This window comes from Nuphar pumila, chromosome 2 (genome assembly GCF_984573655.1).
Source record: "Nuphar pumila chromosome 2, dmNupPumi1.hap1.1, whole genome shotgun sequence".
NCBI classification, from domain to species: Eukaryota; Viridiplantae; Streptophyta; class Magnoliopsida; order Nymphaeales; family Nymphaeaceae; genus Nuphar; species Nuphar pumila.
Genome location: NC_143250.1, coordinates 73148250 through 73175575, shown reverse-complemented (window position 1 = coordinate 73175575; position 27326 = coordinate 73148250). Strand labels below are relative to the sequence as shown.

Here is a 27326-nt window from a genome sequence, read left to right as displayed (position 1 = left end):
TGAGGGGGAGCACAGATTAAAATCTGAGCTGTCCAAAAGCGGTGGCGCACCAATTGTTAGAGCGATGGCGACGACCCGTCGCTGCTCCTCTCTCTGCGTCCGTAGTCAAGCGTGGACGCAGAGTGCCGTAATCCGCGAACCCTCCGCCGTCGGATCTCTTCCGAGCCATCCCCGGAATCCTAGATCGCCCGGAGTCTCATCGAGGTACTTATTCTTCTCTTTCCCGTCTATCAGAGGGATCTTCTCCGCAGGCGCTCGAGCCATGGAGGGCGGCGGTGGAGCGAAGGACCGGCTGGTGGCGTTCCGCCTCTCCTCGACATGTCTGCTGAAGCTGCAGCGGGGCGACATCACCACATGGTCCGTCGATGGCACCTCCGACGCGATCGTGAGCGTCTCTCTCTCTCTGTGAATTAGGGTTTTCACTCTGCCGAATGGATTTTGATCGGTTATTCTTTCTTCTGTTGTTGAGTTCATGGCTTTGATATTTAGTTGGTGGTGATCAAATTGCTCGATTTGTTCTTTCTTCTGTTGCTGAGTTCATTCTGATGTAGGAGTGAGAGATTTCGTCGGGTTTTTTTTGGTTGGTAGATTGGCATGTGCAGGCTTGCCTTCCAGGTGAATCAATTCAGTTTATATGTTGTTCGCCTCTTCAGAATGATTAACTGAAAGGAATTGTTGGTACCTATATATGTAGCCATGTGGATCTTCCCACTCGAAGGGAACTCGGTTTAGGCTCTGTTTGGAAACCTTGAATCGAAAAAGATCAAAAATGAGATTTACCAAATGAGAAGCAAATGGAAGGCAATCGTGATATATGAGCTACATTTAAGAGGATAAATAAGGATGCCCAAGGACGATGGAAACCTATTGTAAATTATAACTCAAATAGATTTATTTGTGAACTTTGCATATCCTCTTTTGTAACCATCTCATATACCCTATATATTTGGTAATGTGGACATGGGGTACAAACACCTCTTTTTTTCCCATTTTTTCATTTTGGTGGTTGTTTTTCATGAAACCAACCTTACATATGTGATCTACAGGTTTTACTTAGTGAGAAATGGCTCCTGAATCATCAGAGACGTGTATGCAGGTTTTTATAAGGGTTCAAAATTCAATGGCCTACAATGTGCAATACTTTCCCTGGTCATAAAATCATGCTTTTTTCATTGAAAAGCATGATCCTAAAGCTGGTTTCCACTATTTTGAAGATGCTGAATCCATCCATGAGGGTTCAAAATTCGATGGCCTACAATGTGCAATACTTTTCCATGAGTATGGAGGAGAATAGGCTAAGAGGGCATCCTTTGAAAAATCAAGATGACTCTGTTTTAGTCGTCTATAGACCGAAAAACTACATGTGTCCTTACAAACAACCTTATTGGAAACAAGGAAATGAGGTTGACAACAAACCTTATTAGAAACAAGGCAATGGGTACAACAACAACTACGCCTTCATCCCAAAACAATTGGGGTCGGTGATATGAACCAACAAAGAAAATCATTCTGGGTCTTCCACATGAAAAACAAGGCAATGGGTATGACAAGAAAAATATTATTTGTTATAATTGTCATGAGCAGGGACATACCAAATCTCAATGTCCTAGATTTAAAAAACGGGAAGAAAAGAAGGTAGCTTCGGTTGGTTCTTGTCAAGAACTAGGTGATTTGAACAAATCTCATGATGCACCTGTATCCATGTCACAACTTATGGAGATTCTTCAACCTCTTCTTAAAGGAGTATCTTCCTCAAATGGAACATCGATTGGGGCCGCAATTTTTTCCTTCTTTGATCCCAGTAAAACTCCTTAACTTCTTGACTCTAGTTCTTCGTTTCATATGACCCCCAATTAAAATATTTTATCTGAATGTCTTACCAACTCAAGTGTATCAAATGTTTTTATAGCCGATGGTATATCTCTTGAAATAAAAGGAATTGAAAATTTCGAAAATACTTCACAAAATTCTAAAAGATTTATTATTCTAAAAGTAAAGTATATACCTAAATTAAATTTAAATCACTTGTCTGTTTCTCAAATATCTGACCATGAATGTAATGTCTCATTCTTTTCTATTGGTTGTTGGGTGTAGGATCGTCAGTCAGGAAAGTTGATTGGGAAATGTCATAAAGAAAGAGGCCTCTACTACATGGATTTTTTGGAAATACTAAGGATACCTTTTATTGCAATGTTCAAAAAATTAGCTTGGATTTATGGCACAAATGACTTGGTCATCCTAATGTATCCAAAATTCAATATTTTTCAAATATGAAAAAATTGTGTAACTCTGAAAGTTTTAAATATAAAGTTTGTATCCTTGGTAAAATGAAGAGATAACCATTTCACGAAAGAACTTTTATTTCCTCTAGACCGCTTGAGTTAATACATTCAGATGTCTGGGGACCAAGATCAATTATATCAAATGGTGGATATACATACTATGTGATTTTTATTGATGATTTCACTAGGCATACTTGGATCTACTTCTTTTAAGCATGAGTCTGAAGTCTTTTCTCATTTTCAAATATTTCACAACTTAGCCAAAATTAAGTTTAAAAATGATATTTTTATTTTTTGCACTGATTAGGGGGAGAATACTTATTAAAAGAATTTAATGATTATTTGAATTTACATGGCATCACACATCAAAAGTCTTGTTCTCACACACCACAACAAAATAGTTTGGCTGAACGAAAACATAGACACATCATTAGAAACAAATAGAACTTTGTTGGTATCCAGTCAAGTACCAAAGGATTTTTTGGTTGAAGCAGCCTTAACGGTCACATATCTTATTAATAGAATGCCATCTTCTTTGCAAAATATAACACTAGTTGAAAAACTTTTTAAATTAGCTCTTGATTACTCTAAATTGAGAGTTTTTTGATGCAAATGTTTTGTTTTCACTGTGCCTTTTTAGGTTATGCAGATCATAAAACAGGCTATCGATGCTTTGATTCTAAAAGTAAAAAACTATATGTTTCAAGAAATGTGTCTTTTTTATAAAAGAAAAGTTTTTTTTACTATGAAAAGACCGAGGAAGTAGATGACTACTCATTCTTATTTGATTTGATTTCAAGTTATGAAAAATGTGATATTGAATGTGATCTTGATAGTGGTCTTGATGAATGTGATCTTGATAATGGTCATGATGATATAATTACTAAAGAGCAAACCCATAGGAACAAAAACTATTTACAATATTCTAGGCATAGGGACCTTAATCAACCATGTGCACTAGAGAAATATGTTAAACAACTTGAAGTACAGACCAAAAGATCATCTAGTATTTCTAAACTACCTGAAAAGTTTTTGTCGTATGACTCTTTTTCTTCAAAATACATGGCATTCACTGCATTAATTCATTCATATATGAAACCTTTAACTTATACTCAAGCTAAAAAACATTCTAAATGGGTAGAAGCCATGAGCATAGAGTTAAGCTTTGGAAAGGCTAATACTTGGACCATTTATGATATTTCTCAATGAAAGAAACCTATAGATCGTAGGTGGGTATACAAGATTAAAACCAAGAGCGATGAAACTCTTGAAAGATATAAAGCCAGATTAGTTGCCAAGGGATATTCTCAAGAATATGACATAGATTACGAGGAAACTTTTGCTTTAACTGCTAAAATAACCACTGTTAGAACTAGGGGTGGCAATCGGGTCGGGTTGGCGGGTCGGGTCGGAGGGTTGGCGGTCAGCATACCTCAACACGAACCCGACCCATTTAATAAACAGGTCGGGTCGGGTAAACGGGTTGGCGGGTCGGTTCGGGTAAATGGGTTGGCGGGCGGGTCGGGGTCGGGTAAACGGGTTGACTCGCCCGCCTAACCCGTTTATTAAACGGGTCAGCCAGGTTGGCGGGTTGGCATATCCCTAACACGAACCCGACCTGTTTAATAAACGGGTTAGGTGGGTCGACCCGTTTTCGATACGAACCCGTTTAAGCCAAACCCGGCTAAGAAGCGGGTTGGCGGGTCGTGTCAGATTTTGCCACCCCTAGTTAGAACTCTTGTAGCCTTAGCATTTGTTTGAAAATATACTATATTTCAAATGAATGTTAAAAATGTTTTTCTTAATGGAAACCTAGTTGAAAAAGTTTATATGAAGGCACCACCAAGTATAAGTGTTCCTAAGGGTAAAGCTCTTTGTTTGAAAAAGACTCTCTATGGACTTAAACAAACCCCAAAGGCTTGGTATGATCGGTTTAGTCGAGTTATGCTTGATATTGGATTTAGAACTTATTTAATTGAGATTGTATTGTTTGTTAAGATTTTTGATGCAGGTATTATTAGTATTCTTCTTTTCTATGTGGACAACATGATCATCTTGGAGGAGATAAACAGAGAGTTGAAAATATTAAAAACCTTCTCAAAAAACATTTTGAAATGACCAATTTAGGCTTCTTGAAATACTTATTAGCAATCAAAGTTGCTTACTCTCTTAAAACATATTTATTATCTCAGTCTAAATTTGCTTTTGACATTGTTTTCAAGTCTGGAATCACAGATGATAAGAGAGTTGATACCCCTAAGATTGCCAACACCAAGATGTGAATTGATGATGGAGAACTTCTTGAAGATCCTATTACATACAGATAGCTTATTGGAGCACTCTCTTATCTTTCAATTGCTAGACCTGATATAATCATATAACACACGTTGTACACACAGCCAATCAATTTCAGCATGCTCCCACTTCTGTTCATATATGAGCAATTTTGTGTATTATTAGATATATTAAAACCTATCTTTCTCGAGGCTTTTTTTGTCTACTTTATTTTCTTTAGATTTAATTGCTTATATTGATGTTGATTAGGAAGAGAATCCCAATAATAAGCACTCAACAACTGGTTTTTGTATTTTTTTAAGGTGGATCTTTGATTTCGTGACGATGCAAAAAACAGTAAAAGGTTTCGCTTTCATCAACTGAGGCTGAATATCGAGCCATGGAAACCACAACGATAGAGGTAGTCTGGCTCAGAAGGTTGGCTAATACGGGAGTTCAAGTGACAGGAGTCTTCTGCGTGTGTTGTGACAACAAGAGTGCAATCTACATTACCAACAGTCGTACTTTTCATGAATGTACTAAGCATATTGAAATGAACTATGTTACATTAAAGTATCAGTTAACAAATTTCTTCACCAAACCTCTCGTTGCCCCCCGATTCCACTTTCTCTTAGAACAACTTTCGTTTATCATACCATAAGTTTGAGGGAGAGTGTTAAATTATACACATATATACATATATATATATATATATATTTATTTCCTTTATTTTATTTTTATATTTTTATTTTATCTAGTTCATTTAGAACTAGAGTTGATCTAGTCAACACTTTGTTGACTAGACAAAGGAGTCGTTGGACTAGCTTCAACGGCTCTATTTCCAGCAGTTGGAGCTAGTCCAACGACTCTTTTGAGTCCCTCTCCTTGCCTCTTGCTTGTATATAAATAGGGGTGTTCCCCCTCTCTTAAACAATAATATGCTTCTTGATGAATAAAATAATATTTATTTTAGTCTTCTTGTGAAATACCCCTTGTGTGGACACTTGTGCGTGTTCTTTTGAATCTTTGGTGAGCATATTGAGTCTGATTGAAAGATTCTTGTTTCTTTACAGGAAGACACATCAAAATTCACATACCATGTCTTACATATTTTCTAGAGCAAGTGACATTTCTTGACAGCAAAATGCCTTGCTAATGACTTGGTTATGACTATGAAATTCTATATAGGAGTTAGAAAGGATAATAAGTTAGTAGATGCTTTATCTCATCAACATGAAGCAGCAACCCTGAAAGCAATCACAGGTCCAATTCCATCGTGAATGGATGCAAAGCACCATGAACTTGAAATTGCAAGTTATAATCCAACAACTTGACAAAATCCTAACTCACCTCCAAGGCATGTTTGGGTTGCTAGAGATTTTACATGGAAAGTAATCTTGTGGTGGGACCAATGTCATCTTTGTAAAACAATGTTCTTGAGGAAGCCCATGACAGCCGAATAGGTGGACATTTTGGAATTCATTAGACCATGTAACAGTCTGTTGATCCTTCTATGGGAATAGCCTAGGGAAAAATATGCTTTGATTTGTCTTTGGATTTGAAGAATGTCAATGAAATAACACAATGACAATGGCTTCCCAAGACTGATGCAGCCTTTACAAATCCCAACTAAGCTATGTCACATAGGTGCAGGTGCGATGATGCGGCACTTTAAAAAAACTTGGGTGCGAGGGTGCGGGAGGATATATATATATATATATATATATATATATATATATATATATATATATATATATATATATATATATATATATATATATTAACAGTTAATTGTAACACTAATGAAATAAAAAACAATTATCATAATATCATTAAATCAATTCATCATGCATGCAATAAATCAAATTAACAATCTACAATTTTATTCTTCATCATAAAAACTAACACCATAATTAAATCAACCTAAATATATTATTGAAACAATCAAACAAGTAAAGCAAAAAAGAAATAAATTATACAATATACTAATAAAAGAAGCAAACCAAAAGTATATCCTACATAATGTATATGATGATGAGGTAATAAATCCTAATAATTTTTTGCTTCATCATCAAATGCATCATAAGGAAGACTAGTGTCAGATAAGTCCATGTTTGTAATGTTGAAATCATGCTCCCTCTAAGTTACACTCTTCTGGGTTTATATCCCAAAATTTGAACCATTCTTGTCTGCATTACAAACCCAATTTGAAAATGTTAAATACAAGTATATTTAAATGAAGAAACTAAGAAATAATCAAGAGAGCAATTAGTACATGTATTCATTATTGGTTTGTGAAAATAGTCGAAGATTAGAATGAACATATAATAAATCTTCTGCAAGCTTGCTGGTGAGTTTGTTTCTCTTCATGTTGTGGATTTGAGAATATGTACTCCAATTTTTTTCACAACAGGATGAACTAGCAGACTGGGATAGCAATCTCAATGCAAGACATTGAAGAAGAGGTGTTTCTTATCCAAATGTTGACCATCATGTGATAGGATCGTTATTCTCCTACTCTCTCACTATTAATGTTTATCCATATAATCTCGAAGATGAAAATTTTTTAAACTCTTCTGTGACTTGATTTAAAATATGTGATTTTCGATAAAATCTTGCCATACACATATTTCTATGCTTGATAGCTCTGGGTCTAAATTTGGAGGGATATGACTAACACCACTTTCCTGTCACTTTTTTGCATAATATTTGGGATTGAGAGAATGCGCCATGCAATGCAAAGGAGTGTTGCTCTTGTCCCATCTTCTAACTAAAATTCAATGAATATGATTAAAAAATTCTGATTCATCAAATGCAGGATTTTTCCCTCATGCTTGAAAACTACAACTTGTATTTTATCAATCATATTATCCCACATTTCATAAAATTTGTGAAGCATGGGCTCATCCTTATCAACTTCTCTCAACATTTCTCAAATAGGTCACGTAAACTGAAGGAAGTATACGACTTTATCCCAAAACTCATCATCAACAATGAATTTCTTAATTTCTTAAGCATTGACAACATCATCAACACGATAGAATGTCTAATTCTCATTAGTCACCATGTTAACCAAAACATTCTTTACTTAATTCTTTTCTCCATCACAATGATGGACGCAAAACGTGTTTCAACAACCTTCAACAATTTCATATCAGAATGCCTATTAAATATAGCATTAGCATGATGGTGGTTGACAACAAAATTCCTAATGCTTTTGACATTTTTTTCTAATTCCTCAATCCATGAACATAAAACATATGTTGGTGAATTTTTTTCTTCTTTGGGGTTGCAAATGCTCTTGATGGTCAAATTCAAGTTGTGTGCTAAACAAAAAGGTTAAAAAATATGAGTATACTCACTCTACGAACTTAATACTGTACTTTTATAAACTGGAACGTTGTTTGTGATGATTTGCACTACTTTCTGATCACCCACTTCTTTTATTACTTCTATGAACAATCTCTTCAAATACTCGACATTTTTATATTGCACAGATGCATCAACTTCTTTTAAGAATACTGAGCCACTAAGTGAAGAAGCAATAAAATTAATTAGTGGACACCTTTGAATATTTGCCTACCCATCAGAAACAATGGAAACTTCATTTTGTTCCCATGAAAATTTCTTAATCTCTAGCAATTTCTCAACATTTGCTCTCTCTTCTGCAAGAATTGTCGTTCGTAGTTTTTTAAAGATTGAAGGTACATAGCCACTCAAGTTACAATTTACCAGTGAAGTAACTAAATCCTTTCAATAAGAATTTTTAGCTGTATTAAATGAAAGTGAAATAGAATTAAAATACCTCCCTACTTTTTTTGTCCATCTCCTTCCTTTCATATGTATTGAATGATGCTTGTATTGTTCCTCTTCCTTTACTTTTTACATCAATTTTTTTTTAGCTTCTTCTTGGTGGCTTAAAAAGGGTATACTAATTGCACAAGAATCATTTGGTGTCTTCTTTTTCTCATATTCATCTTGTATTGTCTTCGCATTGCCTCATCAACTCTTTTGCATCATAAAATGCTATGTCCTGATATCTTTAACAAATGAACCTTAACTCTTGTGTAAGACCCAACATAATCTCTCTCACAAAGCTTGTCGAAATCTCTTGTTTCCACCACCTCCTCTAGTTTTTTGAAGCTTATCCATAAGTGCTCATAGTGACCCCATCATCACATGTTGCAGCTAACAAACTTGAGTCAACACTCAACTATCACTACCACTACCAGCAACACTGGCAGCAGAACTTATATGTGGGGATGAGGATGACGCAAGTCCCTTCTCTTTATCCGTCATTTTTGTCCTTAAAACAAAAATATATATTATATTAAAATAAAATTCATAGAGGAAAAACTCTGCTTGTGTATAACTGTTTAGTTATACATTGTCAATCCCAAGCTCGGATAAAGGAGGAAGGTTGCGGTAGGCTGGTGACAGTCAGCATAAAAACTTAGTCATACCCTATGAATATGAACCAATATGAGAATTTCGTTGGGGCGTTCCCTACTGAGTGACGCGTTGTACTCTATAGGCCCGGAGGCAGTGATAAATGTGCAAGGGTTGCTAAATCGTCGCTCAAAAGCGACGCGTCACACCGGCGCCCGGGTGTGGTGTCAAATAGGCAAGGGTTCCCTCACTTTGTTGGATGGGTGGGGGTAAAGAAGTTAGTCCAAGACCATAAAATTAGGTTAGCCACTTGGAACATAGGGTCTTTAACTGGTAAGTTTGTAGAGTTAGTAGATGTTATGTGTAGGAGAAGGATTGATATTTTATGTCTACAAGAGACCAAATGGGTAGGTGAGAAGGCAAAAGTGATAGAACCTCGGGGATATAAGATTTGGTATACAGGAATAAATAAAAATAGGAATGGAGTAAGGATTGTTACGAGTCGTGAGTTTATAGATAATGTAGTTGAGGTCCGTAGGAAGGGTGATAGGATTTTACTTATTAAATTAGTATTAGGTACGAATATTATTAATATTATTAGTGTTTATGCACCTCAAGTAGGTTTAGATGATTCCATTAAGCGTCAATTTTGGGAAGATTTAGATGGAGTAGTACAAGGGATATCTTATGGTGAAAAGCTTTTCATCGGCGGTGACCTTAATGGACATCTAGGCATTAGTAGGGATGGATTTGAGAGTATCCATAGAGGCTATGATATAGGAAAAAGAAACGAAAGTGAAGAAAGGATTTTAGATTTTGGTTTGTTCTATGATATGATCTTAGCAAACACTTGGTTTAGGAAGAGGGAGTCTCACCTAGTAACATTTAAAAGTGGGGTTAATACGAGTTAGATAGATTTTTTCCTACTTAGAAAGAGAGATAGGGGTTGTTGCATCGATTATAAGGTTATACTGGGAGAAAGTGTAGCTACACAACATAGAGTCTTAATTTTAGATCTTAGAATTAGACAATGCCGCAAAAGGGATAGACATAGGATAGATCCTAGAATTAAGTGGTGGGCACTGAAAGGAGCTAAACAAAGAATGTTTGTAGAGCAGGTAGTTAAGGAAGTTGATTGGTGTCTCGAGGAGGATTCAGAATCAATGTGGAATAAGATAGCGGGTGACATGAGAAAGGTGGCTAAGGAGGTATTGGGTGAGTCTAAAGGCGGTGCATCGCTATGTAAGGATACATCATGGTGGAACGAGGATGTCAAAATAGCTATTAAGGTTAAAAGAGAGTGGAGTTGTGATAATGAGAATTTGGAGAAGTATATGATAGCAAAGAAGGAAGCTAAAAAAGTAGTTCGAAACGCGAGGGATAAGGTATATAAGGAGGTTTATGACAAGTTGGATACCAAAGAGGGCGAGAAGGATATTTATAGGCTTGCAAAGATGAGAGATAGGAAATTGAGGGATCTGGGTATGATTAGATGTATCAAAGATGAAACACAAAGGGTTTTAGTCAAAGATGATGAGATTAAGGAGAGATGGAAAGATTATTTTGATAAGCTATTTAATGGAAGTCATGCTCAGGATCTTGGAGACTTGTCCATTTCTTTTCATGAGATGAATCGTGATTTCATGCGCAAGATTCAAAAGAAAGAAATTGCAGAGGTTTTGAAGAAAATGAAATCTAGAAGGGCAATTGGCCCAGATGGTATACCTATCCAGGCTTGGAAATGCTTGGGAGAGAAAGGTTTAGAATGGTTGACAAATCTGTTTAACAAGATTTGGCGGACAAATAAGATGCCTAATGAGTGGAGGAAGAGTACTTTGGTGCTTCTATATAAGAATAAGGGTGATATACAAGATTGCACAAACTATCGTGGTATAAAACTCATGAGTCATACTATGAAACTTTGGGAGAGGGTGATTGAGTCTAGGTTGAGGAAGATTGTCATGATATCAGAGAATCAATTTGGTTTTATGCCTGGAAGATCAACTATGGAAGCTATACATCTTCTTAAACTTATTGAGAGAAATAGAGAGAGGAACAAAGATTTGCATATGGTTTTTATTGATTTGGAGAAGGCATACGATAGAGTACCTAGAAACGTTCTCTGGTGGACAATGACGAAGAAAGGTGTTTCTCTCAAGTACATTAGTATAATTAAGGATATGTATGGAGTAGTAACCAATGTCCGCACTTGTGGTGGGGTGACAACCAATTTTCCTATAACGGTTGGGTTACATTAAAGATCTGCTTTAAGCCCTTTTTTATTTGCTATAGTGATGGATGAGCTTACGAGATCAATTCAAGAAAATGTGCCGTGGTGTATGTTGTTTGCTGAAGATATTGTTTTGATTGATGAGTCTAGAGCTGGGGTTAATGCTAAGTTAGAATTATGGAGACAGACATTGGAAGAAAGAGGTTTTAAGTTGAGTAAGAGTAAGACAGCATATATGGAATGTCGGTTTAGTAAGCAACGAAGTAGTGATGGGAGTGTAGTGAAGCTTGGTGAGCAAGAAATACCGGTGGATGATTGTTTCAAATATTTGGGATCTATCATTCAAAAGTATGGAGAAATTGATGGAGATGTAAATCATAGGACAAAGGTTGGGTGGATGAAATGGAAAAGTACAACTGGAGTATTGTGCGATCGTAGAATGCCATTGCAATTGAAGGAAAAGTTTTATAGGACGACTATTAGGCCCGTTTTACTATATGGTACGGAATGTTGGTCTGCCAAGAGACATCATATTCAAAAAATGAGTGTAGCTGAGATGCGTATGCTTAGATGGATGTGTGGAAATACAATAAAAGATAAGATTCGAAACGAGGAGATACGTAAGAAGGTAGGCGTTGCATCCATTGAAAATAAGATGAGAGAATCGTTTACGGTGATTTGGACATATTCGGCGAAGGCCTAATGATGCTCCAGTTAGAAGGATGGAGAAATGGGAAAATATATTAGTTAAAAGAGGTCGGGGTAGGCCTAGGAAGATTTGGATGGAGATGATAGGAAAGGATATGAAGGCTTTGAACCTCACCGAGGACATGGCATTGGATAGAAATGATTGAAGGAGAAGGATTCATGTGGAAGACCTAGAATGATTTTCTTTGTTGGTTCATATCGCTGACCCCAATTGTTTTGGGATGAAGGCGTAGTTGTTGTTGTAAAATTCATAGAGGAAAACAGAAACAATAATCATCAATGAAAGTACTGAACTCATAAATAACAAAATCAGAAAAATGACATACGGAATATTCATGAGAGAAAGAAATCACCATAGATTTTATAATTAACACACGAAAAGGAAAGCCCAAAAAAGGAGGAAATTCTTCATGTAAACTCAACAATATTGCTTTCTTGCACTCAACTTATATGCCCAAGAAAAGTGAACAGAAGCAAAGACCAATCTAGCACTAATGTGTTCCAAAATTAAGGGGTTAAACCCCATATGTCCAACTAGTTGAAATAAAGATTGATGTATGCACAAACCCATGTCACAAAAAATATGAAACAAAAGCAACTAAAAGACTCAACAGACCAATTTCAAGGCACCAACTTGCATAAAAATCCTAAAACAATCTCAGTAAGAATAGATGCAGAGATACAAAAGGCAACATTTTGTTCGTGCATTGATGATAACACATATACGAAACACCCCCATGAAAAACAACACTTTGTTCCCAAGTTTCACGAAAACCAGGCATTTTAACCATGGCAACGATTACAGCGGATTGAACGATCACATAAACCATGAGTCAAAACAGCAAATTTAGACATGGCCAATGATAAAGCAAAACAACAAATTTCAACAAGAAAACCCCCCAACTTTGTTTTATTATAGTGTTTTCAAACCTTACTGTTGGCTCAAGGTCATAGTTTTAATATGTAGTTAGCTTCAAGATATAATTTTGTCGAAAACTATCATAGAAATATAAAAACCACAGTTTTGGTTCTTCTATCTCCACAACGAGAGAGAGGTCATTTTTTATGCAATGGCAACGCACGCTTGGGTACGCCCTTTTTTTTAAGAAAAACATCAAAAGTATAACTCATGAGATGAGTGGTTGCCCGCATGACCAGAAGGGTGCTTGTGAGGGTACTGAAATGAGGCGCCATGGCTCACAGTCATAGATGTAAGGTAGGGTGGTCGTTGGGCTCCACCCGAGGTTTTTCTAGCTTCGACAAGAGTTCCTCATCATCAAATAAAAAAAAAAGTTGGTAGAAGCTACTCATCCGGCACCATCAAACAAGTTATGACCACCTTTGAGTGAGAAAGATTGAAGGAGGTTGGGGAGAGAGAGATACACAGACGGAGGAGAGAGAGGTACACAGAGAGAGAGGCGGGGCGGGGCTTTAGCCGAGAAGAGTGAGAGAGAGAGAGAGAGAATAAAAGAGACATACCTGGAGTCACCGCACCGAAGTTGCCGCGCTGCTGGGTTGGAGACGGAGAAGAGGAGGCGTCGGGGTCGGGAGGGGGGGGGGATTTTTTTGCCCTGACCCCCTCCCAGTCCCATTTCATTGGGGATTTTTTTTTTATTTTTTATTTTTTATTTTTTATTTTTTAAGTCCAAAATTGTACTGTTAAGACCCTGGGTGCGTTGACTGCACCCAGTATCGATTTGACCTCACCGGGTGCCGCACCCGAATCGCATCGCGTCGACGGGGGTGCGGCACCCGGCTGGCCGAATCCCTGTGACATAGCAACTAAGGTGTCGATTGACATATCTATGGATTGTTCTATGGGAATAACCAAATCAGTCATGATAAAGTGTCTGAACCTGGTGGAGGATTTCTGGTGATGCAGTAGGATCTGATTAAGCTATTTCAAATGGCATTTAGATTTCATATATCCTGTCATTCTCTGATATTTTTATTTGTTAGCAAAGAGGCAAGGAAATAAATTCATCATTCCACTCCAATATGATCCAGAAGTGAAGAAGGAACTAAGATGTCATTCTAGTACTAGTATTGCACATTATTTTATGTGCAAAATAGTATCTTTCTCATTTTGAAGATCCATGAAACAGAAGTAAAACATGTAAAAAAGGTTTTGTGTTCACTATGATCACATATTGAACATGCTGGGCTATATCACATGGATCTAGATGCGGGAGCAGGACAAGATGTGGGTTCGCTTGGTAAGATTCAATAATTTTGAATAATTAGGACAAAGGGACATGGCTGTACACACACAGATGTATGTGTGTGTATCTATAAAACAACAATTCTAAACCGCTATAATTAGGAACATCAAATAATGAAAGTAAATTGAAATCAAAATTGAAATGTAATGTAATTGCTGACAAATTTTAAAAGAAAAAGAATGAAAGTGCATATGAAATAAGTAAATAAATAAAAGGAAATAGATAAAGCTAATGACACAATGTTGATTGTGTGAAACTGGTTCGACCGTGCCCATGAAGCATCATGTTGTGGCCATGAAATGTCCGAGTGTCTTTTTGTGTTGATACAGGATACACATGCTAAGCGAAGTGTCCATGTGACATAGGTGCTGGGTATGTCTTGATTCAAGCCCCTCCTTGCATTATGAGATCATAAACCCTCTTAAACTCTATGAACTATTGGTAGCATTTAACGAAAATGCAAGCAATCTGACACTCTAATTCTTCTGTTTGTTGTAAGGATTTAGTTCTGGAGTACTTAATTATCTTTATCCTTGATGTTGATTTTTTCCTAAATCATTCTACCAACTAGATCTGATTGTTTGCCTAAGTAGGTGGCAGCACTCAGTCTTGCTTTCCTATTTTTGCAAATGTAAAATGGAAATTCTCATACAGTTATTTGAATGGTGCAAATTTGGAAGCAGATAATGCTACCTCGTAATTATATACTGTACATGCAAGCATACAGTCACAAGCAAGGTTGGCAAGATGCTATATGCTTGTTCAGGGCGACATGAGAGCTTAGTACTACTAATGGGTCAGGGATATTTCCACATCATCAAACTCATTGTCTTATTGGTGGATCATCTCCTCAGGCTAGTTGTGGGAAGATAAGATGAATCACTTTTGCAGCTATATGCTTCCTAATGATGACTCATTATTTTTCTACGGTCATTCATCAGTGACATTTCTTGAGGGATAAGTAATAGCATGGGTGTATATTGGTTTATGTCGACTAGTATGTAGTCTGAAGGGAAAAGTTGAAGAAATCGCATGATTTGGTTTTTGATGGAACACCAGAGAAGGAGTTTAGGATTAAGCATCAACTTTGGATTGTTGTTCTTTGAACCTTCCGAAGCCCTACTAGAAAATAAAAAATTCACTGTACAATGGCATCTTTTCATCACATAGACAGGTTATGTGCTAAATCATGTCCTTTTTATATCCAAGGTTTAGATGGTGTTTTCTGTCATGGAATGATTTAAAATGAAGGATGCTCTCTCTCTCTCTCTCTCTCTCTCTCTCTCTCTCTCTCTCTCTCTCTCTCTCTCTCTCTCTCTCTCTCTCTCTCTCTCTCCTTGTATGTGTGAGAAAGATTGCATAGCTCGTTCTATTTACTCTTTTCATGGAAGTAATTCCGTTGCTGGAACAGGTTAATGCAGCTAATGAACGTATGCTTGGAGGTGGTGGAGTGGATGGAGGTAGCTATGAAACTTGGAAAAGTGGCTTGTTTTCGTGAATGGTTTATGAGACTGCAAAATATTTGTTTTAGCCAGGGTTACCGGAAGCGCCATAGGGCATGGGCAAGCGTGCTTCCCCAAAGCGCGTTTCGGAAGTGAAAAATATGGCGCTTCCGAAACGTGCAATGAAGGACAAAAAAGAATTGGGAAGCGCGCTTCCCCTTCTTTTTTCATATTTTTTGTGTTTTCATTTTTATTTTTATTTATTTTTTCTCTTTTTTCGCTTGCCCCTCGCTTCCTAGGTCGCTTCCGAGACGATTCTTAGTTCGCTTGTAAGTCGTCCCGCGCTTCTCGCTTCCTAAAATTTTGGAAGTTTCTCGCTTCCCGTTTTTGTTTCCCGAATTGCTTCCCGCTCCCGCTTCCCCGACTGACAACTCTGGTTTCAGCTATACACAGGGCTGCTGGGCCAGAACTTCGTGAAGCATGTTGGAACGTCTCAGAAGTGCGACCTGGAGTTCGCTGCCCTACTGGTGAAGCAAGGATCACAGGGTAGTTACTGAAGTTTGTGCTCTTCTGCTGCAGTCTGTGTTCTGTCCATTCCAACTTGAAAATGCTGATGTTGCATCTCTTTGAATACTTACAGTGCTTATCAATTACCAGTCTCTCGCGTAATTCACACAGTTGGACCAATCTATGACATTGATGAACATCCAGAGGCTTCACTTCGAAGTGCATATAGGTATATTTCCATTGTTATAGATACTTCTGATATGGCCGTGCAACTACTTTTGAAGACTTTCAATCCTAAATCATTTTTCCATAACACAAAGAGATCATTAAATTATCAATTATAAACTTCTTTTTAGGAGCTGCTTAAGGATTGCAAAAGAGAATCACATTCAATACATTGCCTTTCCTGCCATCTCATGTGGCGTTTTCCGGTAAATGTTGGGGATGAGTTCTATGAGTTTTGCTACTTTTTTAAGTACTGTACATGCTTTAGAGCAATGGCAAGATTAATTCATATCTTATGTCCAATTTTACAGATATCCTCTTTCTGAAGCTTCTGTTGTAGCTATATCAACCATTAAGGAGTTCGCTGATGATTTTAAAGAGGTATTGCTATCGTATTTGTCGTCAATGTCATTTTTCATTATTTTCATTAATGTAGTTAGCATGAAAATATTTCAAAATAAAAGATATATATATATATATATATAGAGAGAGAGAGCTATGTTACACAGACTCTTCTAACAGGGCGTCGCACCCGCACCCAGCCGGGTGCGACACTTGGACACAACTTCCTTTGTGTTAGGTGAAGTCAACCACACTGAGGTTCATTTCTATCCAAAAGTAGATTCAGTTAAACCTAATCAAGTCCATTTTTATCTATATTATATATAAATACATAAATGCGCACAAATACACATAGTGTTAACTTAAAACTGTTAAAAGTTATATATATATATATCCTCCCAGCACCCCTGCACCCAAGTTTTTTTAAAGTGCCACATCGCCGCATCCGCACCCACACCTATGTGACATAGAGAGAAAGAGTATCGTGTATCTTCCAAACTTTTATCTCTTAGACCGTCCCAAATAGGGATGCACAAGAGCCGAGTTCGAGCCGAGCCTGGGCTGTTCGAACTCGGTTCGCTGCAAAATATATTTGTTGAAGCTCGGCTCGAGCTCAAATGGATTTGTCCGGACCTGGCTCAGTTCCAAGCTCGAGCCGAGCCGAGCCGAGCTTCAAGGCATTCCAAAAACAAATCATTTTTTAAAAATATTGTTGAAGGTGGGTTTTGAACCCAAACTTCTCTTAAGTTTCTCAAGTGACCCACCACTAAGCCAAAGCATATATTTTAGTCATTGACACCGAAAATAATATATACGTACTAAAAGTACTCTATATTAAAAAGTGAAAAACGAGATTCAAACTACGAGCCTTTTGATAAAAACCGAACAGCCTACCCATTACACTAACAATAACTTGTTGAATAGAATTGCAAATATATTTTATATATATATATACTTGTATTCTAGCCTTATCGAGCCTACCGAGCTTTATCGAGTTCGGTAGGCTGATCAAGCTCGGCTCGTTTGCTCGTCCGATCCTTAGAACCATGTTCAAGCTTGGCTCATTTAAAGCACGGACGAGCTTAACCGAGTCAAGCCCGAGCCGAGCTCGAGCCGGCTCGGTTTATTGTGCATCCCTAGTCCCAGACCCTTTTAAAAAACATACTTGTATGTGTTTTTTGCTTAATACAAACATGTAGATGTGTGTATCACTGTTTATTCACTAAAAACCATGCTTTGAATTGAATCAATTTAACAAGAATTCTTGATTTTTAGTTAATCAAGTTTTTGGTGCAATATGAACCGATGTTTTTTTTGTTGAGTTAAAAACACATTTAAACGTAAAATATATTTAAACTAATACATGTTTTCTACTAAATAAAGTATAAAATCCACATTTATGGGTTTGGATTAAGCAAAAAAATACATACCAATATGTTTTCTAAAGGGGTCTGAGACAATCTGGGAGGTCTGGAAAATACACATTACTCTCTCTCTTATATATATAGATAGAGAGAGAATAAGCTGTAGACTGTGATTGATTCCATCTATAAATCTTTTGTTCAACTGAAACCAGTTCTTAAAGAGGACATGCCATGTTATCAATGTCAGAATTGGAAGCTACAGAATAGGTGAACAGCAAAAACCAAAATGTTATCAGCATAGATCAGATATCCAGAGCAGAAGGATTAAACAGTAATTGATTCTCTGAACCTATCTCATCCTATATAATCATTTAAGTCAAGGAGTTTCTACTATGCCAAAAAATATTTTGGTTTAATTGAAAGTGAATCCAAATTTTGATCAATACCAAAAGGAGACAGAAGAGTGTTAAAATGTATACTCAAAAACATTATTGTAAGTATAAATATATATACTTATATACCTAGAGATACGTATACATATGTTATATGTATACGTATCTCTATATATAAGTATATATATTTATACATTTTTCCCCTTTTTACCCGAAAAGGGTATTTTAGTCCTTTTACACTTTTGCGCATATTCCATTTGGAATATGTTGTAACTTTTTCTTTATTTTTTAATTTCTTTTATTTTTAATTTTTTCCTTTTTGCTTTTTCAAAAAGGTGCCTTGGGGGTCTCCCCAATAGAGTCGTTGGGGAGCCCCCAACGGTCACAATTGTGACCGTTGGGAGCTCCCCAACGACTCCTTTGGGGAGCCCCCAAGCACCTCCCACTTCTTGTATAAATAGGGGTGTTCCCCCTTGTATATTGTTAAGCTTGAGAGTCTCAAGCATTCGGTTCCTTCTATAAAATACATGCCATTGTGCATGTTTATTATTTTTACGCCTTTGCGTATTTGTTCAAGTATTGTGAGAGTGCCTTCGTGCACATCCTTTTTCATATTCTTTGTGCTCGTATGTGTATTGTCTTTTCATAGACAATTTTACATGGTATCAGAGCAAGGTTGATTATTGAAGATCGTGGGATTCTCCTTTTTTTCGAGTGCCTCGAAAAATGTGTCTTCCGATTCTTGGAGATTGAAGTAGTGGATCTTTCTTCTCAAATATTTTAGAAGGATCTTGTGCAAATTTGGTGTTGGAATTTTTGTGTTGGTACGCTTTTTTCTCTATCTCTCTTCTCTTTAATGGGTGAAAAAGAGTCCCATTTTGCTCTTGGTTTCAAATTAAATGGGTCCAACTATCATGTTTGGGCCGGAAATATGGAGGCTCATATAAAAGGGAAAGGCCTATGGGGATATGTTCTTGGCACTATTCCGGAACCGGAACCCAAGATTACCATAGTTAAAGAAGGCGAAATCAAGATTCTTGAGGGAGAAGAAAGAACCAAAGCTCTTGAAGAATACTCCAAGAAACACGATGAATGGGAAATGAAGAATTTCAAGATTCTCTCTTGGTTTTTCTCATCCGTAGAAACCAAGATTAATGCCAACATTATTAAATTCAAAAAGGCATCGGAAGCTTGGCATTATCTTGAAAAAATGTACACCTCAAGGGATCTCTCTCACAAGTATTACCTTCAAAAGAAGGCTATCTCTCTCTCCCAAGGTGAAATGACGATTAGGGAATACTTTGCCGATCTTTCCTCTATTTGGGATGAGCTTGCAATGCTTGAACCTAAATGGAGTGGAGAGGCAATTGAGCTCCGTCATAAGCAACTTGAAGAAGATCGGTTCTTCAACTTCTTAAATGGGCTAAGGCCCGAATTTGAGCAAATAAGGTCATCTCTTCTCTCCTCTTTCACTCCCCCTTCTCTTGAAGATGTTCTCACCAAGTTAAGTGGTGAAGAGACTCGTATGAATTTATGTAAACAAGGACCAAATGTTCTTGCGGTCCCTTGTAATATTGAAGAACATAGTGAGGTCAATGTCGTATCAAGACCCGGAATCAATGTAAAAACCTATCGTCCCCCTCATTTTAAATTCCAAAATCAAGGTGAAAATGGTGGTCAAAGAGGAAGAAGGGACTATAGCAAAACTATTTGTCATTTTTGTAAAGAACCGGGACACATCAAACCCGTTTGTCCTAAATGGAAGAGACTTCTAGCTATGGCTACTACTGGGGTACCACCGAAGGATGAGGCATCTTCAAATGAGACCCTTTCTATAAATCAAATAGTGGAAGCCCTTCAACCTCTCCTCAAGGGATCTACCTCCGGTGCGGCCGTATCCACGTCTTCTCCTCTAGGTAAAATCTCTTGGCTTTTGGACTCTGGTGCATCTTTTCATATATCCCCAAACTTTTTGTCACTTTCCGATTATTTGAAAAATCGTTCCCCATCTTATGTCTCCACTGCTGATGGAACCTCTCTTGAAATTAAAGGAATAGGTAATTTTGAAACTCAAGAGTTTTCTATTTCAAAAATCAGATTTATACCTAAACTTAACTTAAACCTCCTCTCTGTTTCTCAACTCACGGACCATGGCTGTGATATTAAATTCTCTTGTGACAAATGCTTAATACAGGATCGCCAGTCCGGGAAGTTGATTGGGGAAGGCTTTAGAAGAGGAGATCTATACTATATGGAATCTCTTCAAGTTCCAAAAGTTTTGTGTAATGTTGCCCGACATAAAGATATAAATGTATGACACAAAAGACTTGGTCATCCTAATATCACCAAGTTATCATATTTACATTTTGCAAAAGACCTATGTAAAAGCTCTTTTTCTTGTAAAGACTGCATTCTCGGAAAAATGCGCAGCTTACCTTTTGAGCAAAGAACTATGTTCTCTTCCAAACCTTTCGAAATTGTTCACTCAGATGTTTGGGGACCCGCACCTGTGGTTTCAAAAGGAGGTTTTTCTTATTATGTAATATTTGTGGATGACTTTTCTCGTTATTCGTGGATATATTTTCTTAAGTTTAAACATGAAGTGTTTTCATGTTTTAAAAATTTTCACTCAATGATTAAGAATCAATTCAATAGCAACATAAAGATTTTTAGAAGTGACTCTGGGGGAGAATATCTCTCCAATCACTTTAAGGTATACCTTGAGGATCACGATATTATTCACCAAAGGTCTTGTCCTAAAACACCTCAACAGAATGGGTTGGCTGAAAGGAAACATAGGCACATTATTGAGACCACTAGGACTCTTCTTATATCTCAAAATATTCTTAAAAACTTTTGGGCCGAAGCAGCCCTTGCTTCTGTTTATTTAATAAATCGTCTACCATCTAGGTTATTAGGCAAAATATCTCCTTTTCAGATTCTACATAAGCTTGAACCTGATTATAATAGGTTAAGGGTCTTCGGATGTAAGTGTTTCATACTTACGGATAAGAATGACAAGCTTTCACCTAAGGCTATCCCTTGTGCTTTTCTTGGTTATTCCGAAACTCAAAAAGGGTTTCGTTGTTACGATCTTCGAGAAGATAAGCTATATGTCTCTAGAAATGTAACTTTTTTAGAAAATGAGAGTGGTTTTGAAAAAAATGTTTCTCAACAAGAAAATTTTGATTACTCCTTATTTGACTTGTTATCTAGTAATGATGACATATCCAGTGATGATGATGTATCATTAAACCATGATGAGGAAAATGATGAAGATATTGGTGAACATAATGATCCAGAAAGTAGAGTTCCAAGTGAGCCTATTACCTACTCTCGTAGAAACCAAGACACCTTTAGAAGTGCTATTGATCAATATAGTGAGCTTTCCACTCCTCTTGACCATAGAAGATCTGAAAGAAATAGAAGACCTCCAACCCGCTTTGTATCGTTTGATTCTTTTTCACCCCGATATAGGGCTTGTCTTAGTGCTATTCACTCTTATTTCGAACCAAGAAATTTTGCAGAAGCTAATAAATGTATAGAATGGCAAAATGCCATGCAAAGTGAACTTAACGCTCTTAAAAGGGTAGGAACTTGGGATTTTCAAACTCTACCTATAGGAAAGAAAACTATAGGCTATCGATGGGTCTTTAAAGTTAAAACTAAGAGTGATGGTTCTTTAGAAAGGTATAAAGCTCGGTTAGTTGCTAAAGGGTATGGGCAAGAGTATGGAATTGATTACGAAGAAACCTTTGCCCCTGTAGCTCGGATGGTTACCGTTAGGTGTCTTATTACTATTGCATCTATTAAAAATTGGAACATTTTTCAAATGGATCTTAAAAATGCTTTTTTAAATGGTGATCTTAACGAAGAAGTATATATGGATGCCCCACCAGGCATGATAATTCCTAAGGATAAAGTTCTTCGTCTTCGTAAGGCTCTCTATGGCTTAAAGCAGGCCCCCAAAGCCTGGTATGATAGATTTACCAGTGTAATGTTGGAAAATGGTTTTTCATCATGTTATACTGACACTGCTTTGTTTACTAGAAAATCTAATGCAGGGATTGTAATTCTATTACTTTACGTTGATGACATGTTAATAAAAGGTGATGATGTTCAAGGAGTCAAGGGTATTAAGTCCGTCTTGACTTCAAAATTTGAGATGTCAGACTTAGGTTTTCTGACATATTTTCTTGGAATTGAGGTTGCCTATTCGCAACGTGGTTATTTTCTATCTCAATCTAAACTTGCCTGCGAGATTATTGATAGGTCAGGTATTTCTGATGACAAAGTATGCGAAACTCCTGAAGTTGTGGGAGCAAAAATGAAGATTGACGACGGTGTGCCTCTAACCGATCCTACCCCTTACAGGTAGTTGGTAGGGTCTTTAATGTATCTTAGCATTACTCGACTCGACTTGTCACATGCTATACACATCGCCAGTCAGTTTCAGCATGCTCCTACAACCATTCATATGAGTGCTGTGCTCCGCATCATCAGATATTTGAAGGGAACGGTAAATAAGGGAGTATTTCTATCATCTTCCTCTGAATTGAAATTGTTTGCTTATACTGACTCAGATTGGGGAGGTGACCCTAGTAACCGTCACTCCACCACTGGTTTCTGTGTTTTCTTAGGTGAGTCCTTGATCTCGTGGCGATGCAAAAAACAACAAAAGGTCTCCCTGTCATCCACTGAAGCCGAATATAGAGCCATGGCATCTACCACCATGGAAATAGTATGGATTAGAAGCCTCTTGGAAGATATGAGAGTAGTTGTCAAAGAACCAACCAAGCTTTGCTGTGACAATAAAAGTGCAATCTACATTGCCAAGAACCACACATTTCACGAGCGAACAAAGCATATAGAGATGGACTGCCATTATGTCAGGGAAGAATACTTGAAGAAGGTCATTGATCTGCCATACGTGACGTCTGAGTATCAACTTGCGGACTTCTTCACAAAAGCACTTTGTTCGCCTAGATTTCATTTCCTTCTTAACAAACTTGCGGTTATCACACTGTAAGTTTGAGGGGGGGTGTTAAAATGTATACTCAAAAACATTATTGTAAGTATAAATATATATACTTATATACCTAGAGATACGTATACATATGTTATATGTATACGTATCTCTATGTATAAGTATATATTTATACATTTTTCCCCTTTTTACCCGAAAAGGGTATTTTAGTTCTTTTACACTTTTGCGCATATTCCATTTGGAATATGTTGTAACTTTTTCTTTATTTTTTAATTTCTTTTATTTTTAATTTTTTCCTTTTTGCTTTTTCAAAAAGGTTGGGGAGCCCCCAAGCACCTCCCACTTCTTGTATAAATAGGGGTGTTCCTCCTTGTATATTGTTAAGCTTGAGAGTCTCAAGCATTCGGTTCCTTCTATAAAATACATGCCATTGTGCATGTTTATTATTTTTACGCCTTTGCGTATTTGTTCAAGTATTGTGAGAGTGCCTTCGTGCACATCCTTTTTCATATTCTTTGTGCTCGTATGTGTATTGTCTTTTCATAGACAATTTTACAGAGAGATGTGCACCTGCTGGTGCCATTCATTACAAAACCATATTTTGTCTGCCAAATGCATTTAGAATCCCTAATCCACCTGATGGAATGCTTTTTCCTGACCAACTCGTATCAGAAAGTCTCTGATTTTTCAATCTTCATTGGCTGTAAAGCTTCATGTGCCATGTTGGCCAAACTAATATTTTTGAAGATGCCCTTGAATTTAGGAGGTGGATCTGGACTTCCCAATAATTCAGTGAGAACTTTGAGGTGACTTCATGGGCATAGTATTTAAGAGTGGGGACAATGAATGACTTGTGATAAATCTATATAAACATGAGAATAATTTTGTTTTGTAATATCCCCAAAAATATGGAAAGACAGTTAATCTCACTATGCCTTCTAAACAGCTGCTTTATCCAAGTAAGACTAATCCATAGTTGTTCCGAAGCAATTTTTCTTGTATGGTCTCAACAATGTAATTAACCCCAGGTGGGGTATTCCATCAAATGTAAAAAAATTTAGGGGGTGTTGTTATAACTGTGGAATTAGGCAGTAAACAAGAACGCTTTCAGTAGAGATTCTTAGAAATGAATGGTCAGTACGCTCCCTACCACCCAGTGGCGGAGCCAGGGGTGGGTATGGGTGGGCGGTCGCCCACCCCAGAATTAGAAACCGAGGCAAGGGGGGTGGGCATGGTGAGCCAAGCATTTCTTCAATTTCTTGTTTACCACGACATCCTAGACTTGATTCTCGTCCTCATTATAATTTGCCTACTTTACAACGACAATCTTCTCATTTGCATAAACCAACATTGAGAAAGGTCAATATCTTAAAGAAAGACTGTGTGTGTGCTAGCACGTGCTAGCACGTGTTCTAACTTGTCAGTCACCATTCACTAATATTGCTATCAGCAACATTCTTAGTTGAAAAATAGTCACTCTTTTCCAAAGATCCAGTAAAAATTTTGGCAAAGAAAATTTAAAGAGAAATACCTTTTGTCTAGCTGAAGTAGAGACTGCATCAACAGCACAAAACATTTTTTAAAAATAAGTAAAAACCACACACAAAATAGATACATGATACAAACTACTAAATATGCAATTTGGGTACAAACTGGATATTTCCTATACTACTTTCACAAATCTGACCGCACATGTGTTCCACATAGCACATTTGCTAGGAACCAACACATTCCAGACGAAAAAATATAACTTTTTGAGGCTTAAATATTAATGAAAGTTCTAGGCCATTTATTTTCAAACACTAAAAAAACTTGCTCGCATGTTGTAATTATACGATCCAAGAGCCGATTTCTAAAAAATCAAGCATGGGTGCCCCCCCCCCCCCCGAATTAGAAACCTTGGCATGGGTGCCCGCCACCCTTGCCTCTGCCAGCCCTTCTCGATAGGGGGCTTTGCCCCCTCTGTCCCTCGATTGTCGGCAGGGGCTCTGCTTCCCTGCCTCCTCTGATTGCCGGCCCTGTCCCTCGAATAAATGGACCGTCCTTCAAGATTGTCCCCGAGACCCGAAGTCTGCCCACCCAACGAAAAACTTCTGACTCCGCCACTGCTACCACCTAAGGAAAGTGGTGACAAGTTTTCTTTTAAATAAAGGTCATAGTTGTCCTCATTTTTGGATAAAGTATGGATTGGCTTAATTGTGTTTTCCATTCTTATTTAATCAAAACAGGGAAACCCGTGGGCTCAGTTAGAATTCCCATTAGTAAAGATTTTCACCTATGTTATCAAAACACGAGTTTCTGCATGTTCCCAAATAATGCTCAATCATTGATTTCTTTGGTATTTAATCCCCCTTCTTTTAGCCAGTGAACTTTGTTCTCCATCATCATTTGCTACTTAGAATCTAGAGGCTTTTCAAAAATTGAGATGTTCCTCATGTAATTTCAATTGTGTTCTTCCCAATTTGAAAAAGATATTTATGGTATAGTCACCTGGATATTCCGTTTTGATCTCCATTTTGTTTGGTCATACTGGAAATTTCATAAAAATGGTCGCACCCCATGTTCATATATCCATGTGACAGACATGGAGATGTAAGATTTTGGATTTTCTTCATGATGCAAAAGGCCACTGATTTACCCTGAACTTGTGTTTGTTTGTTTTTTTGTGTGTGCCTATGTGTGTTCATGCAGCTTTTACCATCCACAGCCATATGTGAATGTTAACAATTTTCACCACAAATTTATACCCTCACATACCTCCAGTCTTCATATTGTATTGTACAAATGATATATTTATTATTGGGTTATTGTTTGCTATCCTCGCTTGTAAGAACCCCTAGTAAAAATCTGAAATATATTTAATTTTTAATGTTTTTTGCATATCTAACCCTCAAGATGCCATCTAAATGTTTGGGTTAGTAGAAATCGGTGCTTGGATCATGTTATTTCAACGTGTATGTAAGATTTTGCAGGGGTTGAAAAATCAACCCCTACAATACCAAAATTTCAACCGTCATAAAATTGTATTTTTACTTTGAAAAAATATGATCCAACAGTCAGTTCCTACTATTTTTACCATCTTGAACACATCCACAAGGTTAGATATGGTCAAAACAAACTCCTGCTGTGATTTCCAATTAGGGGGTTCCTTACCCACGTGGTCATACGTTCCCTTTTATTATCTACTTTGGAAATGCACAATGATTTCTAATTTGTTTCTTGTAAATTTAGTAAGATGTCATTGATTTGTGACGATGAATTAAACCACAATGACAATTGAACAAGGATATGCAATGGTAAATTTGTGGTCTACATTGTTAACATTCACATATGGCCATGGAAGGTGACAACGCCTGTGTGTGTGTGTGTGTGTGTGTGTGTGAGAGAGAGAGAGAGAGAGAGAGAGAGAGGTGCTTTAGAACTAAAATGATTTGAGATTTCTAACCCTGATTCCATTTGCCATGTGCAGGTCCATTTTGTTATGTTCTCAGATGATGCATATAATGCTTGGTTGGAGAAGGCCAATGGAATTTTGTGAGAGCTGCTCACCATTTTTCCATTAGCTATTGGGAGCTGGAATGGAAAATGGTCCGAGTCGTGCATCCAGATCCCTTTCCTTTATTTTATGGACATAACCATGCAGATATTCTTGTATGTAGTGTAAATCCACTAAATAGCAAAGACTATTGGACCTACTGGGCCAACAGACTCCGTGAAGCATAGCTACACTGGTTGCAGTTTGTCTGGTTAAAACTTGTTATAACTTCTGGGGTTTCCCTAAGACTAGCCATTTCTTCTAATTAAAAAGAAAGGTTTGGTTTGTTTAACTGGACTCTCTTATTCTGCATAGCTGTTTAAGCATTGAAGTTGTCTAGTTTAAATGTGTTCAACGGAGGCAGTTATGTAAGTAATCCATCCACGTAATAGCAGTTTTCTTGCTGCCGTTCAAAAAGGCTGATGGC

The 27326-nt window shown here is 37.2% G+C and overlaps 1 protein-coding gene across 1 annotated transcript; it reads left to right on the top strand.

Annotated features, from left to right (window-relative positions):
- LOC149845756 (appr-1-p processing enzyme family protein) lies at positions 1–27191 on the top strand. Its single transcript, XM_089995978.1, has 7 exons — positions 1–385; positions 15517–15565; positions 15991–16093; positions 16188–16283; positions 16411–16485; positions 16591–16660; positions 26834–27191. Exons 1-7 carry the CDS (start codon positions 65–67, stop codon positions 26900–26902), a joined length of 783 nt encoding a protein of 260 aa, XP_089852104.1. The 5' UTR covers positions 1–64; the 3' UTR covers positions 26903–27191.
- The last annotated feature ends 135 nt before the right edge of the window (positions 27192–27326 follow it).